The sequence below is a fragment of the Schistocerca americana genome, chromosome X (assembly GCF_021461395.2).
Source record: "Schistocerca americana isolate TAMUIC-IGC-003095 chromosome X, iqSchAmer2.1, whole genome shotgun sequence".
NCBI lineage: Eukaryota > Metazoa > Arthropoda > Insecta > Orthoptera > Acrididae > Schistocerca > Schistocerca americana.
Window position 1 is genome coordinate 937,391,079 of NC_060130.1, and position 19,347 is coordinate 937,410,425.

The 19,347-nt window shown below is 45.0% G+C and overlaps 1 protein-coding gene across 3 annotated transcripts in view; it reads right to left on the bottom strand.

The window, feature by feature from the left end:
* Positions 1 to 19,347, bottom strand: part of LOC124556793 (SRSF protein kinase 3) — a 383,958-nt gene that overhangs the window by 182,370 nt on the left and 182,241 nt on the right. For all 3 annotated transcript variants that reach the window (XM_047130805.1, XM_047130806.1, XM_047130804.1), the window contains one exon: positions 3,264 to 3,372. In XM_047130805.1, the coding sequence (XP_046986761.1) occupies positions 3,264 to 3,372 (109 nt within the window). The remainder of the gene's footprint in view (positions 1 to 3,263; positions 3,373 to 19,347) is intronic.

The window sequence follows — 19,347 nt, forward strand, 5'->3', positions numbered from 1 at the left end:
TTGTGCATTAGCTTCTCCGTACTCACTACCATCATTTCTATCAGCAGTACAGGTTTTGCTCTCCAGCTCACATGAATCTTCGTCGTCTTTTCAAAAAAGTTCTAATCCATTGTTCAAGAGTTCTTCAATCTCTAAATTCGAGAAGTGATTTCTGTTAGCCATATTCATATTCATAATTTATATGTTTTGACACATGGGAAGGATGCACACAATAGCACAACACGGCAGCCGACATAGAACAAAACAACCTTCAACAATATTTCAAGCACGTGCACAGTTCATGTAACACTGGAACCATTCAAGGCAGACTGGCGCACGCTAGCCATCAACAATGCACTTACAACAACTAAAACAATTAGTCTTGCCACTTACAAACATAAAACATGGGTTTAAATCACAAATAAAGAAGTCGAAAGTGAAGAACATGGAACATACGACCATCTGATTTTATGGTTAAAAGATGGTGAACATATTTAGTAGGTCCATCAGCTTCAATGTGTTAAGTCATCCTTTATTCAGTACCTTGTCATAGTAGAGAAATTGCTGCCAGTGGTCTTATTTTGTATAAGCCAAATTTATACACCATTGCCGTTCATATTTGTTGGATCCAAATATTTTCATTTTGGGACACAAAACAAATGCGAAACATTTCTTGGCCTGGGGACAAAGGTCACAGCAAAATATCTTATTTTAAATGGTTCTACATTCACAGAGTTGCATAAAAGATTGAATTGTTGTTTGTTGATGAAGGTGTTGTGGGGCGGCGGGTGGAATAATAGAATAAATGTTTTGTATTTATGCTGTTTGCCGTTCTCAACACTGGCTCTCTAACTACAATATTGGCAACCAGAAAGTGATTAGCAAAACGTGAAGCCTGTAATTAGAATTCCTAGTGCCCACTTCATCTCAGAAATACATTTATAGCTACAGCTTATAGCTCTGAGGAATTAGGAGATTGTCTGGGATTCATAATCAAAAACCATTCTCTCTAAAACGTTCACTATATTCTGAAAGTCACAGACCAAAAAGAATCCACACAATCCAACTACCAGAGCAGTTCAGAGTCTAATGCGCTGATGCCACTATAACTGTTCAAATTAAATGTTTAAGTAAATGCTCGCCATAATTTGATGATAATGTTCATCAAACGCCACGCTAAATAATGGTAGAATGTCTGTCCTGCGGCGGAACGTGAAAATACGGCATATGCAAACTAAAGATAGATCATTAACATCATCCCAAAATTAACACTTCACTCGAAAACGATTTCATGGTTACGCGTATCCCGAGTAATTTATCACTGCATCGGAGGCTGTTTATATCAACGATACCGACGCAACGCGACTTCTGGCACAGGTGGTGCACTAATCAGCGTCTGGAGAGAACTTTCCTCTTTCTAGCGCAGTGTTCTTACATATAAAGCCGCGGTGCGGACGGCTAAGGGAACGCCTGATCAAATCTGCTCTCCCGACTAGCTGCTGGGCTAGTAATGCACCACTTTAAGTTATCGAATAAATCACACAAGTAAGTAATCAAAATAAAAGTCTGACGTGGCTAAGTCAAGTATTTTGGGCGAGAGAATTAATTTAATTACACTACACGCAGTAGATGAGCTCTGAACTTGCTCTTTGGAGATACGCTATAGCTATAGTTTTATAGTTATTCTGTTGAAACTTCTCACATTTTTATGACTATAGCGGATCTCCCTTCTACTTAAATTTAAACATCCTAGCTTTATTTATTCGCGTACTTAATCTATCTTGCTTCCTTAATTTCTAATACAAAAACCAGAAAATCATGAATTTCAACTAAAATTTTAATTTTTGAGATCCAGAATACTGTTTCTACTAAATTATTATTCAAAAGGAATCTAAATATAAATTTTTAAGTTTCTGGCTCTTTTCTGTTGCGCCAATGATTTTTACAGAAAAACATCCAAATTTCGAAAATGGTTAAAGTTATTGAACTGATATCCAACACATATTGATTTTGTATTACTCCTGACATGCTAGAAACGTTTCAGGTTATTTACTTCATTTTGAAGTATTGCGCAATATTTATGACGTCAGAGCTAGTTACAGCGGACTAGGCTGGCACACAATGGAAAGACTGATGTGAATTTTATAAGGCGTGAGTATGCTGCTTCCCTACAGTGTGTATTGTATGGATATTCCTCAATTTTTCATGCAAATAAGCTAACTGAACTGCTAAAGGGATTCTTGGTTTACTGGTACTAGAGGCTATCACGATTTCCTCAAAGTTCCATGAGATGATCTCAGAACAGTAGTAGAACATAGCATTCTGCCATGAAGGTATATCCACCTTTCCTCAGTACCAGACGCTGGGTTAAAACACAAAAAGTATTATCTAGCTGGCTGCAATCTAATTCTCAGTTCCTTTACCAAAAAGGAGGAATAACGATAGCTATTTGCAGAGATTCAGCTAGTTACGGATGATCTAGTTCGAACCTTCACTAACCCAACACCATGTGTGTGTATCCTTTAGTGACAACATCCATACTTGTGCTCCATGAGAGTGGTGTCAGCTGTGGTGTCCACCCACATGCCTTTTGCTGAATTTTTTCCACCTAAACAATGATTTCACCTGATAACAAACTTGTTACACTGGTTTATCCTGGAGGTACCAGTTCTTTACATCACACCATTTCATCAATCACTGCACCTATCATAATTCACCTGTAAATGATTATGTGCACTTGCATCAAAGAAAGGAATAATTTTAGTCGAAAGGAAACAAGGCTGTAATTTCACAACAGAAGGCTTTCAAGTTAGTGCATTCATTGTGCCTCTCCCCCAACCCCAAAAGGAAAACTGATACACTCTTATTGCTAGCAAATGGGTAACCTGTGTGCAAGAGTGTTATGGTACTATATAAGATAATACTTTCTGAAATAGAGCACTGTGGAAACGAACAAACCAGAAACACAAAGCAGTCAAAGTGAAAAGTACAGTTGTAAAAGAAGTTGATATTAGACATGGAAAAAAAGCTAAAAGATTATGTGAGAAATGAAGAAGGATGGGAATGAATGGTGGTGAACTTTACTTAAATGTGGGATGCTGAGACAATGACATCCATATAATGAAAGTATAATATAAAATTGATTGTTTTTGTTGTTATTATATAACAAAGTGTACCAACAGAAAAAACACAATTATAAATAGTTACCAAAAGCTCATGTCCAAATATAACTTAATAATAAAACACAAAAATTTTTAACCGACTCATTTCATTATAATACTTACGCTAGATCCCAGCACAGCCATACAGTTGAAAAATGACCCCAGCCCAGTTTCCGAACAACGTGATATCGTACATGAAACAGGTCACCAATCTTCACAGGATGATAACCTCCTGCAAATTTAAGATCAAATTATTAATAAATGATTTCAGAACAGTTCAGAAGTTTTGGAAGAATGGTGGTGGAGGGGGGAAGAGGGGGAGATTTACACTACAGTTGGTTTCATATGACAAATAATGCTGCAGCACTCATCTTACACACAACATGCTTGCAAATGCAACAAAGTTGACTGAGGTAGTTGCAGCAGCTGAGAAGTGGTTATTAAACTTGCACCAGGAAAGCTGTGTAATGTTTTCAAGTAAACTAATTTCTATTTTCTGATATACTTCTTGTTACAGTTGCCAGTAATGTAGGACACATCTTTTTCTGATACCTACATCTACATACATACTCCGCAACCCACCATACGGTGCGCGGCGGAGGGTACCTCATACCATAACTAGCATCTTCTCTCCCTGTTCCACTCCCAAACAGAACGAGGGAAAACTGACTGCCTATATGCCTCTGTACGAGCCCTAATCTCTCTTATCTTATCTTTGTGGTCTTTCTGCTAAATGTAAGTTGGCGGCAGTAAAATTGTACTGCAGTCAGCCTCAAAAATGCTGGTTCTCTAAATTTCCTCAGTATCAATTCATGAAAAGAACGACTCCTTTCCTCCAGAGACTCCCACCCGAGTTCCTGAAGCATTTCCGTAACACTCACGTGATGATCAAACCTACCAGTAACAGATCTAGCAGCCCGCCTCTGAATTGCTTCTATGTCCTCCCTCAATCCGACCTGATAGGGATCCCAAACGCTCAAGCAGTACTCAAGAATAGGTTGTATTAGTGTTTTATAAGCATTATCCTTTACAGATGAACCACATCATCCCAAAATTCTACCAACAAACCGAAGACGATAATTCACCTTCCCCACAACTGCCATTACATGCTTGTCCCACTTCATATCGCTCTGCAATGTTACACCCAAATATTTAATCGACATGACTGTGTCAAGCGCTACACTACTAATGGAGTATTCAAACAATGCAGGATTCCTATTCATCTGCATTAATTTACATTTATCTATAAATATAGTTGGCTGCCATTCTTTACACCAATCACAAATCCTGTCCAAGTCATCTTGTATCCTGCTACAGTCACTCAACGACGACACCTTCCATACACCATAGCATCATCATCAAACAGCCGCACATAGCTATCCACCCTCTCCAAAAGATCATTTATGTAGATAGAAAACAACAGCGGACCTACCACACTTCCCTGTGGCACTCCAGATGATACGCTCACCTCCAACGAACACTCACCATCGAGGACAACGTACTGGGTTCTATTACTTAAGAAGTCTTCGAGCCACTCACATACTTGGGAACCGATCACATATGCTCGTACCTTAGTTAGGAGTCTGCAGTGGGGCACCGAGTCAAACGATTTCTGGAAGTCAAGGAATATGGCATCCGTCTGATACCCTTCATCCATGATTCGAAAGATATCATGTGAAAAAAGGGCGAGTTGCGTTTCGCAGGAGCGATGCTTTCTAAACCCGTGCTGATGCATGGACAGCAAATTCTCTGCATCAAGGAAATTCATTATATTCGAACTGAAAATATGTTCGAGAACCCAGCAACAAACCGATGTTAAGGATATTGGCCTGTAATTTTGAGGATCTATCCTTCTACCCTTCTTATATACAGGCGTCACCTGCACTTTTTTCCGGTCACTCGGGACTTTACGTTGGGCAAGAGATTCGCGATAAATGCAAGCTAAGTAAGGAGCCAATGCAGTAGAGTACTCTCTGTAAAACCGAATTGGAATCCCATCAGGACCTGGTGATTTATTTATTTTCAACCCATTCAGCTGCTTCACAACCCCAGGGATGTCTATCACAATGTCTTCCATACGGGAATCTGTACGAGACTCAAACGGTGGTATGTTTGCACGATCCTCCTGCATGAAAGGTTTCTCAAATGCTAAATTTAAAATTTCAGCTTTCATCTTGCTGTCTTCCATTACCAGGCCAGACTGATCAGTGAGTGACTGGATGGAAGCCTTCGACCTGCTTACCGATTTTATGCAAGACCAGAATTTCCTTGGGTTTTCAGCAAGATCTTTTGCTAAGATATGACAGTGGTAGTGGCTGAATGCTTCACGCATCGCTCTTTTTACAGCAGCACGAATCTCTAACTTTTGCCTGTCCTCACTTTCCCGATCTTTCTTGTACCACGAGTGCAACTGCCTTTGCTTCCTGAGCATTCTCCAAATTGCACTGTTAAACCACGGTGGGTCTTTTCCATCCGTAACCCACTTTTTCGGCACATACTTGTCCAATGCGTGTTTTACAATGTGTTTAAAATTTGCCCACAATTCTACCACGTCCATCGTACCGGAAGTAAATGAATTCGATTCATTTACTAAGTGGGATGCTAACAACTGCTTATCTGCTCTTTCTAGTAAGAATACTCTCCTAGCCTTCTTGATCGACTTTTTAGCTTTTGTAACCATAGTCGTAATGACAACATCATGATCACTAATCCCTGTCTCAACACTGACACCGTCGATGAGGTCTGGTCTGTTCGTGGCTACCAGATCTAAAATATTTCCATTACGGGTTGGCTGTCGATTTAGCTGCTCAAGACAGTTTTCGGATAATGTGTTCAAAAGTAGTTCACATGATGGCTTGTCTGTACCACCTGTAATGAACCCATAGACATCCCAGTCTATACTAGGTAGGTTGAAGTCACCTCCGACTAATATAGCATGATATAGCATGATCCGGGTACTTCTGCGATACAGAATGTAGACTCCCTTTGAATGATTCTAGAACTGTCACGGTGGAACCTGGTGGCCGGTAATAACACCCCACAATTAACTTTATTTCCCCTAGCACTGTTAAACGTGTCCAGATAACTTCACAATCTCACTCTACTTCGATCTCAGCATACACAATATTTTTATCAACTGCAATGAAGACATAGTATGAAGGCTTTCACGACCAGAAGATATGCAATGAAGACACCCCCTCCTACGGTGTCTAATCTGTCTTTCCAATACACGTTCCAACCCTCACTAAATATTTCAGAACTTCCTATCTCAGGGTTCAGCCAGGTCTCAGTCCCGAGAATAATTTGCGCGCCACACACTTCCTGGAGGGCAGTAAATTCAGGAACTTTATCCCGAACACTCTGAAAATTTACCGCTAATATCTTGATAGCTGAAGTGTCTTTACACTGAGAGCGTCCTGATTTCCCTGTCTGCACAATGACTGGTGAGTGTTCATCAGAACACCTCGCACTACAGCCTAGCCTAAAAAAACCCCATGTGCACGCCACAAGTACTCTGCTACCCGAGTAGCCACTTCTTTTGTGTAGTGCACCCCTGACCTATCTTGGGGCGTCCTACAATTCCCCACCCAATAGTGCAAGTCTAGAAATCTGCAGCCAAGACCGTCACAGAGTCGACGAAGCCTCTGGTTGAGACACTACACTCGGCTCCAAACCAAAGGACCCCAATCCACTCTGGGATCCTTGTTTCATTTTTGAACAGTACACAACCACACCATTAGTTGTCTTCTTCGTGTTCTGTTGGCACATCCAACATTAATGCTTCCAGCATCTCATGAGAAGAACAGCTGTCAAAAAACTGTACAGAAAAGAAACTCTCAACAGTACTAGACAAACAACATTTTGTCTTCTATGTAAGAGACTTCAGACATATCATCCCATTCTAAGACCATTGTCTAATGGCATAGTGTCAGAAGAGTGTACACATTCCAAATGCCCTGCGGAGAGAGCTTTGCTGCAGTACTAGTGACAGGTGCATCACAGAGCACATTTGAAATGGCAAGGCAACTGGAAATTTACTCCAAAGTTGAAGTACATGGGACAGTACAAATTTATGTGATGGATGAAACAAGAAAATGTCAGAAAAGGGGTGAAGGTAGTATTTCCCAAATAAATAAGAAGCAAAGAGCTGAGGGAGATCCATATGAGAACAATAAGGAAGTTACTGTACCTCAAAAACAACCTCCACCTGATGAGGTAAGTGTCTATGATAACTTAAAAGCCTTAGGACTAAGGCTTTTTTGAAGAACTTCGCTTGATTATGATTTTTCTGTGGTGTTTTAAGCTAACCTATGTTTAGATTATGCAGACCATGTTAGGTTATGTTTGGCTTGGTTCCTGGACTATATTAGACCTACTAACTGTGCAGAGAAGCAAACAAACAGGTTATTCCTGGCAGTTACAAATTATTTAATGCCTCTAATTCCCCTGTTTGTTTGTTGTAGGTTGCATGCCGGTGCCGCTATCAATGTAGACACATTGCGTTGGAACACAAATTAAACATATTCAATCAGTTCTACGAACTTGGTGATAATGTTAAGTAAAACTCTTATTTGATGGAAACCTAAGTGTATGCAATGTTAGAAGAAGGCGTCATGGTTCTTACGAAGAACCTGAGGAGAGTCGCAGACAGGCTAGTGTTTTTTATACAGTTCCTGATTATGAAGGCGGAGCTTGCAAAAAAAAACTTTCTGGAATGGAAATACACAAAATTACCAGGCGAAAAGTGGAAACCTTGGTAAAAGCAAAAAAGAGTTATGATGTTACCTACATTGAACATAGGGGAAATAAAAACAGCTCCTGATGTAAAATGCATCAAAAGTTTCCCCAAGGACGAGAGCCATTATACAAGGGCTAAAAGCTCCCTTCTACTTTTAAGCCAAGATTTAAATTACAGCAGAATGTATCATGTTTTTGTTATGTGTTATCCAAGCACAGACATTAGATATTTGTACTACAAAAATGTATTGAATGAACACTTTCCCAAACTGAGATTTCACCACCCAAGGAAATACTTGTAACACATGTGATCTGCTTCAAAGTAAAATGTTGAATGACTCAGCCAACAAAGCTGTACATCGTACTTCACTAGAATCATCATAGACAGGCTGAAAAAGCTAGAGATGAGATGAAGTGTGATCATGTATATTATACCTCTCCTAGAAGTGATACATGCACAGTATCCATAGATTTACAACAGGTTTTCTCTTTGCCAACATAGTCACACTGCCAAATTATTATTTATGTCAACTTTCTTGTTACAATTTGGCATTGCATATGGCAGATAATAATAAAGGTTTTATATTTCTTTGGCACGAGAGCATGAGTGGCAGGGGAGGCAAAAAAATAGCAAGCTGTGTGTTAACGGGGATTAAAAGTAAAATTATCCAGAAAAAAAAAAAATTAATAGTGTGGTCTGACAACAGCTGCAGCCGAAACAAAAATCAAATGGTATTGTTCCTATGGATATACTTGGTCTGTAATGATTTCTTTGACGAAGTTCACCACAAGTATGTCATCTCTGGACAATGATACTTAACCTGCAACCGAGACTTTGTTCTAATTGAAAAAAGAAAAAGAGTAGCAAAATTTGAAGTTCCTTTATATTTTGTGAGAGTTTTGTGTAATGCCAATAGCAAAACTCCTTTTCTGACCACTATAATGAATGACGGCGATTTTTATGACTTCTCCAAAGTAGCTAAATAACACCCCATCACAAAAAATAGGAATTTCCAAGGCTGTTTGGCTCAAAGTTTCCACAACCAACCCACGAAAAGTTTTTACAAAAAAACATTAAATGAAGTTGAAACGTGGACACAAATGAATGTATTAAAAAAAGGTGTGAGGATGGAAACCATAAAAGGCTTAGATCTACCCCAGCTCGAACCAACAGCCAGATTGAATACTGAGAAGAAGGACGACTTAAATAAGATTATACCTTATCTCAAAAAAGCAAACAAACTGTTTTACCAAAATCTGACTGAGTAAACACAACAGCTATTTATAGACTGTAACATTGTAATATTTTGTTCACAGAATTGTGATAAATTAATATAAAATGTAACTTTTTAAATTGTGTAAAAAGCATTTATTTTGAAATAAAACTTGTAAGAACACAGTAACGAGCTCGATTTTGTCTTTGTTCTTTAACTAGTTTGTTTCCTAACACAGCACTTCTGTAAGCCTGACTTTTCATAATAATATAGTTATTACAGAAAAACTGTAAACAATAGTTTCCAGATTTTTATAATAGTAAAATAATTATTATTATCCTTCCCACACCCCTTTATTTACAGATATAAGTGGTAGACTTAGCCCAGTTTTTAAGTTAGAGAGGTTGGCACATAGCCCTGTTCTTGTTTTGTTCCATCAACAATCTTTTGTTATCGTTGTTAAATGTTTTACAGTAACTTTTCTCTAAAAATGTTTGCAGATTAACTGTCTTCATTTGTTTAGGCTACAAAACAATAAGGATATCAAAAAGGAATGCTTTCTGGAAGTTTTTTGCGATTTCCTCAAAACAGCAGTTGTGGCACTACCACAGATTTTACGAAAAGTCAACAATTCTTGTGGGCTCAAGTCTAACTTGCATACAGATTCACCATACATTCTGGCAGTACAGTGACCAATGTTGCATCCAGCCGTAGGTGTGGAAAGAGAGAGAGAGAGAGAGAGAGAGAGAGAGAGAGAGAGAGAGGGGGGGGGGGGGGGGTGTTCGACAAAGGGCTCCATGGGGAGCTTATAAGTGTCCTTACCCTCGTTAAAACAAACGAATGTGGATAAAGTCTCTAAAAATGTTGCACACAGTGAGGGGGAAATTCATAAAATGACACTCATTCACTCACTCCCACCCCACTCGTGTTGAGCCACACACTCACTATCTCACATGCCTGAAGACAACTGAGAAAGTTTGACTGGTGCTGTGCCTGCAATTAAAACAGATGTAAAACCACATAAGAGCTAAAAGAACGGCACAGGGAAATGTGACTGGCTGACCACTTACAAAAAACAAGGGTGAGCCACTCACCCAAACACATTAAGAACATCTCCCCGCGATTTTAGGAAACAAGTTGGACATATCACAAAACCTTATAACTCTCACTACATTTGTGTGAATGTTGCCTAAAATTGGGAGCAGATCTGTCGGCAAATCTTCTGCCGCCCTCTGGTCAGCCTAATGAAATGTAATGTACAGTGAATGGTATGCCACAAGCACCATACATTGGAACATCCTCTCACTGGAGCAAGAAGCCATGTGTCACAGGGCAGTGGCCTATGCGAAGACAAGTAAAGAGAATCTCATCCCGTCTGAGTGGCTGGAAGGACATACACCATTGCTGCATTGTAGGCTTTATTAGACCAAGCTTATTGTCTGGCACTTCCAGCCACTCATCTTTTCACTGACGCATGACACTGTACCGCAACAGCGAGACGAGAAGATGCAGGTGGATGGTACACTGAACTAACTAAGGATCAAGACACACCTACTTGGCTGCCACATCTGCCCTATCATTCTACGCAATATCCATGTGCCCTGGCACCCAGCAGAAGGACACCTCCTTGCCTAGCTGCTGTAGATGGAGGAGAGTGTCCTGAATATCTTTAACTACTTTATCTGCTGGATACAAGTGTTGCAGAGAATGAAGGGCACTGAGGGAGTTGCAACAGATGAGGAATTTTGCAGGTATTGTACATCTCATCTGCTTCAGTGCCCCAATAAATAGTGTCTTCCAGTTTAGACCCGTCTGTCAAGACAACTACATAGTTGTGCTGCTCATTTAAAATGTCAGAAAATATCACATTAAAAACAGAGACAGAAGTGCAGTCTCTCCTGTACTGCACTGAATCTAAACTTACTCTTGGCCTCTGCAGTAACAAGGGTGGCAGTTAGTTAAAACTCCAGATCCGAGTGTGAACATACCCCACACCAAGGGACTACAGGGCACATTTCGCAAGGATCCCAAATAGCCTTGCTGCCAATGGACAATTCGTAAAGAGGTGTTTCATAGCTGGATGAGCAATAGAACTGTGTGCTGAGGAAGTGAGAGTAGTGAGGAGCTGACAGGCCTGATGCACCATGAGACGTTGCCACCAGATGGTGAGGGTTCACCAACCTCAGCACAAACATTGGGTATGGGGCTGGTCCTGTTGGTGCATGTGGACACCGTGATCCCCTGAAGGTACACAGCATCAATGATTTCCAGATACAAAGACCTCACTGCTCTGTACATTGTGCACCCATACTCCATCCACAATTGAACAAAAGTCCTCTAAAACTGGAGGAGACATGTCATGTCTACTCCCAAAGACCGGTGGCTATGAGACTCCAAAATGTTCAGTGCCTTCTGGGCCTTTGCCTTCAGGTGTGAAAACCATGAAATCTTGAAGTCTAAAATGTGGCCCAAAAACCACACAGAGTCTTCAAAAGGGAGAACGGTGTCCCATATACGCGATTCAGGTACAGCAAAAATACAACTAAGATGATTAAAATGAACACACACACACACACACACACACACACACACACACACACACACACACACACACACTTCTCTACAGAAAATGGAAAACCAGTCTTTGCTGCCCCCTTCTCCAGCTTCTTCAATGCAAGTTGCAACTGATGAGTTGCTGTTGCAATACTGGAAGAGGAACAGGAAACAGCAAAATCATCCACAAATAAAGAGCACATTGTACAAGACACCTTACTGCAGATGTGATACCGGTTATGGCCATGCCAAAGATGATAACATTTAAAGCACTGCTCTGGGGAACACCATTCTCTTGCTCAAGACTACTCGACAGCATATCACCAACTCTGTATCGAAAAAAGCGCTTTAATAAAAAGGACCAAATAAAGATGGGGAGATGGCCACAAAAACCCCATTAGTGGACTGCCCTAGAAGAAGGTGTCTCAAAGTAGTATCCTATGCCTTGCTGATATCAAAAAATATACCTACACAATGCTGTTTATGTATGAAAGCCTGCTGAATAGCCACTGCTAGCAAGGTCAGATTGTCATTAGTGGATCACAATCTTCTGGATTGACACTGAGACTGACCTAGAAGCTGCCTGGTCTGCAACATCCAGACCAGACGATGGTTAACCATTCACTCCAGGCGATGCTCTGGTAACTACTGGGATATGTTCGGCCCTTTCCTGGTTTGAGAAGAGGGTTCAAAATTGCCTCTCTCCACGAGTTAGGGAAGTTGCCTGTCTGTTTGTCATATCGAATGAAAACATTGTAAGAGAATTTCATTGGAAACTAGTCTCAGGTTCTGCAGCACGCTGCATCAGATTTAGTTGTGACTGGGCGCAGTTTCAAAAGTCGCAGACAGTGCCAAATCCAGCTTCCACATGGAGAATGGGCAGTTATAGGACTCTGAATTGTTAAACCTCAAGTCCAACTCATACCTTTCCATGGTGGCTAGGTGACAACAGAACACTGTATCCTGGCTGGCAATGGCAGTAGTACACACAAAATTCTCTGCCATTGTCTGTGCAGTAACTCCTGGAGTTTTTTGGTGACATCCCAATTGAACAACACTGATACAGGTGACCGACTGCCTTTATCGGAAATCCTCCTAATGGCTTCCCATATTGTAGTACAACAAGTGGAACAGTTAACAGAATTCAAGAACATTTGCCATGACCTTTTCTTTCTCTTCTTGATGATGCATTAAGCCTTTGCCCTCACTAATCGAAAGACTTCCGAGGTTTCCCATCGCAGAGCTGCATGCCAGGTTTAAATGACTGAATGGCACTCGTCAATCCACCGAGGCACAGGTGGCCTCCTAGGATGATGAATGGACTTTGGGATGGAGAGGGCAGTGGCATGGTGGATTACTCATGTGATGTGGTCCACCCACTCCTGCATACTGTTGTTGAATTCAAACACAGCCAGCTAAACAAACAGTGTCCAGTTGGCTCTACTGATCATCCATCATGCCTATATCCTTTCAGGAAGAGCTCCATCCAATAGTTGACTACGGAGTGGGAAGTGGTAACTGGAATGAAGGTGGTCAGTGGCTTCCCACTGAAGAGAGTCCGCAAGGGCTGGAGAACAGAAAGAGAGGTCAATGACCACGAATGATGCAGTAACAGCACATAAATGAGTGGGAGTGCCCATGTTGAGGCTGCACAGCTCATGAGATGTCAAGAGGCTCTCCAAAATCTGACCCCGAGTGCAAGTAGTGGCCGAACACCACACTGTATGATTGGAATTGAAGTTTCGCAATAGGAGAAATGGTCATGGGAGTTGTTCGATAAGACCTTTTACAGCTTCAGAGTCAATTGCACAGAGCAGAGATAAATATAATAAGGAAAGTGTTCCCTGACATACATGGACTTCAAGTGGAACTGCTTGCATGTGAGTAGTTAGGGGGAAGGGCGGAGAAGTGGTGTGCATTCCTGACAAACACTACGACCCCCCCAACTGGCCCTTTCCTCAGTCAGGTCATCTTGCAATACAGTGTATAGCCCCTTAGGACAGGGACAGCAGACACTTTAAAACATGTTTCCTGTGAACACAAGCAAAGGGGGCATTCCTGTGCCAACAGTTTTAGTTCCTCCATGTGTCCTGAAACCATTAATGTTCCACTGAAGTATGGAAGCCATTTTTAACAGTGAGGTGAGTGGTTGGTTGGTTGGTTGGTTGGTTGTTTTGGGGATGGAGACCAGACAGCGAGGTCATCGGTCTCATCGAATTAGGGAAGGACGGGGAAGGAAGTCGGCCGTGCCCTTTGAAAGGAACCATCCCGGCATTTGCCTGGAGCGATTTAGGTAAATCACGGAAAACCTAAATCAGGATGGCCGGACGCGGGATTGAATAGTCGTCCTCCCAAATGTGAGTCCAGTGTCTAACCACTGCGCCACCTCGCTCGGTGAGGTGAGTGGAGTGGTGGAGGGGAGGTGGGGGGGGGGGGGGGGGGGTGTCACTTGAGGGACTCACTGGTTCCCTCAGGCAAATGCCAATCTGGTACCGCGCACCGCGGAATTTGAATCCGCGCCAGACGTCATGGACGTAGAAGACGCATAGAGGTCTCTGCACGATTGCACCGTAAGCTGTGGCGGCGCGCGTCTCCTGGCCCGCTTTTAGTGTGAGGACGCCACAGTAGAACACGTGGTCCCAGCGGCCAATAGCGGTGCCCCCGATAGTGTACTTAAGTGCCCGCCTTGCGCTCAGCCAGCCAGTCTAATCTCGCGTATGTTGGTTTACACCTCGCTTCGCACTAGACAGCTTACTTACCTGTTCTGTGTACGAGTGGACATGTTTGTTTCCTTCTGGCTCCGTTGTTCGATCTTGTTGTATTCGTTTTGTCCTTCGTTAGTCGTGTCGGTCCTCTTCCATTGTGTTGTTGTTCGTGGGCCTCTCCGCGGGTCCTGCCGCGCTTTCCACCATTGTTACCCCAAGACCGTCCTGGTCGCAGTTACAACATTTTTGGCAACGAGGTAAACGGTGGTCGTTGTTGGTATGGAGGCAAAGTTGGTCTGTCTGCTGGAGCAACAGCAGCAGCTCATGCAGTAGTAGCAGCAGCAGCAGCTCCAGTTAAACATCTCACAAAAATCGCTGCAGCTGCCAACGGACAAAGTAGATGCCCGGGAAGCGTTATCGCACCAGCTTCAGAGTCCTCGTGTGTCCGATGCTTTCCCGCGTCCGCCATCGTTTCCACCCTTTAATGACGCTAAAGAGGACTGGGAAACCTACTTACATCGGCTGAAACAACATTTCACGGCTTTTCAAGTCACAGACGACTCCTTGCAGTGGTTGTTGTTTTTGTCTTGGCCCTCTCCGGACACGTTCTTTCTTCTCCGCAAGTTGGCACAGTTGTCTGATCCTGTGGCTCTCTCTTTCGAGGAGATTTGCCTTTTGTTGACAAACTATTATTCCCAACGCTACGATGTAGTCACCTCTTGGCTGGAGTTCCACTAGTACCATAAACAGCCTGGTCAATCGTATCGTTCCTGGGTCACGGACTTGCAGGGTCTCAGCCGTCGATACGATTTTACGTGCACCAATCAGCGGTGTAAGGCTTCGTATGCACACTCCCTGATCCAGGATGTGGTGGTTCAGCTGGCTCCCAACCCTGAGGTCCTTACTGCGGTGTTGAAACTCGACAACCCTCCTTGGAAGAGATTCTCCGCATTGCCCACTCCTTTGAAACTGCTCAAGCAGCTAACGTGCGTCTTATGGTGCGACAGCAGGTGGCAGCGATCACGGCATCACAGCGGGTTCCGCCCTCGCGACATCGACATGGCACGGCCGACAGGGGCCAGTGCCATCGGGACTCCTCGTGTTCCGACGTCACCACGGTGTCGGCGCCTTCGGTCGCCCCTCGTTGCCGGTCACGCGGCCCACTACCATCTTGCCCACAGTGCTTTACTGCCCATTCGCGGGCTGATTGTCCCCACGGCTGGAAAACGTGCATGCTGTGTAACAAGGAGGGCCACATCCGATTGGTTTGTCATAGTCACTTGACTCGATCCAGTCCTGCCCCCTCCTGGGCCTCAAGATAGAGTCCATGCTCTGCAATCGGTCATCCCACAGGATGACCCATCGGTGCGGAAGCTTTTACTCACGCTCCGCATTTTCACAGAGGATGTCAGTTTCCAGGTCGACACTGGGGCCACCGTCTCCCTGATTAATATGACGACATATACACGGCTGGGCTCTCCTGTGTTGTCGCCTCCCTCTCGCCATTTGTCACCTATGGAGACGGTTCCATTCCCCTACGTGGGCAGTTCGTCGTCCAGGCGACATACAAACGTGTTCCACGGCTCCTTACCATCTTTGTCGTCGACCATCCGTCGGCTTCGAACATTTTTGGCTTGGATGCATTTCAACTGTTGGGCTTTTCAATTTCTGATGAAGTTAAGGTCGTTTCCATGGCTGTTCCCTTTCAGGACTTGGACGATCTGTGCTCTGCTTTTGCGTCGTCGTTTGCACTGGATTTCGGATGTGCTTCCGGCTTTCAGGCGCACATCACCCTACGGCCTGATGCACAGCCTCGCTTTTTCCGGGCCCGGCCCCTTCTGGTGGCCTTACATCCAGCGGTCAAGCAGGTGTGCTGGCATGCTCGAATTTGTAACTTACAGTGAATGGGCGACACCTCTGGTGGTCATACAGAAACCCAATGGGTCCCTTCGGCTGAGTGGGGACTTCGGCGCTACAGTCAATGCTCAGTCCCTTGTTGACACTTACCCCATTCCTCAACAGGAAGACCCTCTAGCAAAGCTTGCCGTGGGAGAGTATTTTTCCAAGATCGACTTGGATGTGGGATCTCAGATCATCATCATGGTTATCAACACGTCTTTCGAATTGTATAAGTACAAGCACCTTCCGTTTGGTGCCTCTTTGGCGCCGGCCATTTTCCAGCGATTCCTGGAGCAGCTTACACAGCCTATCCCTGCATGTGTGAATTATCTGGATGACATCTAAGTCACCGGGCGTTCCCGCCAGGAACATTTGCAAAACCTCAGCGCCTTATTTCACACTCTGCAGTCTGCTGGTCTACGCTGCCGGCTGGACAAGTGTTGTTTTTTCAACCGGAAGTGGAATACTTAGGCCACTGGATTAGCAAAGATGGCATTCGCCCTTTGGGTCATAATGTCGCGGCCATTGAGGCCCTTCCTCGTCCCAAGGACTTATCTGAACTGCAGGTGTTTTTGGGCAAGGTTACTTATTACTTATTGTTTTTGTCCCAGGCTGCCTCCGTTGCTCAACCCCACAATCACTTGCATCACAAAGTGGGATGTTTTATCAGACTCCTGCCTGTGACCAGGCTTTTCTCCGTTTAAAGGCGATGCTGAAGTCCGCCCCTTGCCTTACTCCCTTCTCTCCGGACCGCCCCTTGGTTGTGACAGCTGATTCGTCGGCATACGGCATTGGGTCCGTCCTCGTGCACCGGGATGCCGATGGCTCCAAACAGCCCATCACTTATGCCTCTAAGACGTTGACCCCAGCACAACGGAACTACTCCCAGATTGAAAAGGAGGCCCTGGTGATCGTGTTCGCCATTCAAAAATTTCACACCTATCTCTTTGGGGCAAAGTTCGCCCTCCTGATGGACCATAAACCCTTGGTTACACTTTTCGGACCCCACTCTCACCTTCCCGAGCGGACGGTTCAATGTCTCCGGCGATGGGCATTGTTTTTACAGAATTACGCTTACACCATCCGGTATAAGCCCACTGTCCACCATGCTAATGCGGACGCTTTGTCACGTCTCCCAGCAGGCCCCGATCCTGACTTTGACCAACAGGAGGTCCTCTGCTTTCACATTGATTCCGCCCACCAGGATGTGCTGGAAAGTCTTCCTCTTATGGCTGCTGACATTGCTGCGGCTACCCGCCGTGACCCTGTCTTGCGGCAGGTTCTCAACTATGTGGTCCACGGGTGGCTGTCCTCTGTTACTCGTGTGATGCAGTCTGATTTCAGCCCCTGGCGCCACCTGTCCCACAGGCTCTCCGTGGTAGATGATGTCCTCTTGTTGGCCACGGAGTCGGATGCCCACCAGGTGGTCATCCCTCAAGAACTGCGGCCTCGGGTGCTGAGTTTGTTACACCGTGAGCACTGGGGTATGTCCCGTATGAAAGTTTTGGCTCGCCAGCATGTGTATTGGCCGGCATCGATGGCGATATTGAGCGCCTGGTCTGTGGGTGTACTGTCTGTGCGCATCACCAGGAAAGCCCCCCCTCGTTTGCACCCTGGCCTGTGCCTCGCCGGCCCTGGGATCGCATCCATACCAATTTTGTGGGCCCGTTTGTGGGGTCCATGTGACCATGGAAGCTGCACTCACGGCCCTGGCCCAGGTTCTTGCCATTGAAGGCCTGCCCCACACATTGGTATCCGATAATGGTCCCCAATTCACAGCATCCTCCTTCCACGACTTCTGTCAGGCACAGCGGAGAGGCTTGTCCGCACTTTTAAACACCAGTTGACTAAGGCGGTCGACACATCTCCAACCACGTCGGCCCTCACCCTGTTTTTGAGCACCTTTTGCACTATGCCAATTGACGGACGCAGTCCAGCCGAGCTCCTTCATGGGTGACAGCCGCGGACCCTGCTCCATTTGCTGATGCCGTCCTCCTCCCGCCCCCACTCCCAGCCCTCGCAGCAGTATGCCCCTGGCACAGCCATGTGGGTCCATGAGTACGGGCACAAGGCGGGCTGGACATCTGCCACAATCGTTGCGGCCCATGGGTGATGTGTGACGTCGGTGCAGACGTCGAAAGGGTTGGAGCGCTGCCATCATAATCATCTCCGCCCTTATGCTGCCATGGGACTCGCACCGCCGCCTCTTTCCCTACCTCCTTCGGGTACGGATGTGGTCCTCTAGTCACCGTCCCAGCCCCCGGTAGCCGTCTCCTCGCGGGCCTGCCGCCGGCACTCTCCACCTCTGGGTGGATAGGCGGCTCCCTCCCACGCCCTGGACTCTGAATCGGCTGTCACGGATACCTTGGGCGTCCCTTCCTTGCTGCCAACTGCGGTTAACATGCCCAGTTCCTCTTCCCACTGCCGCCCACCTCGGCACCGTCTGGGGCGTTTCCACCCCTACGCGCAAGTTTCAAGGGGGAGGGATGTGGTACCATGGGCCGCAGAATTTGAATCCGCACCAGACATCGTGGACGTTGAAGACCCATAGAGGTCTCTGCACCATCGCTCCATAAGCTGTGGCGGCGCACGCCTCCTGGCCCACTTTTAGTGTGAGGGCGCCACAGTGGAACACGTGGTCCCAGCAGCCAATAGCGGCGCCCCCAATAGCGTACTGAAGCACCTGCCTCACGCTCAGCCAGCCAGTCTAATCTCGCGTACATCGGTTTGCACCTTGCTTCGCACTAGACAGCTTACTTCCTTGTTCTGTGTACGAGTGGACGTGTTTGTTTCCTTCTGACTCCATTGTTCGATCTTGTTGTATTCGTTCTGTCCTTCATTGGTCATGTCCGTCCTCTCCCGTTGTGTTGTTGTTCGCGGGCCTCTCCGCGGTTCCTGCCGCGCTTTCTGTCACTGCTACCCCATGACCGTCCTGGTCGCAGTTACAACAGTCAATGTCTACAATCATGATACAATCATCACCAAATCCATTAGATAGTAACAAGGTCACATGGTGTGATGGCTTTGGAGCAGATCACTCTGGCCATTTAACCTTCATCTCTCAAACCTGGATTTTGGGGGATATTGTTAATGCTGATT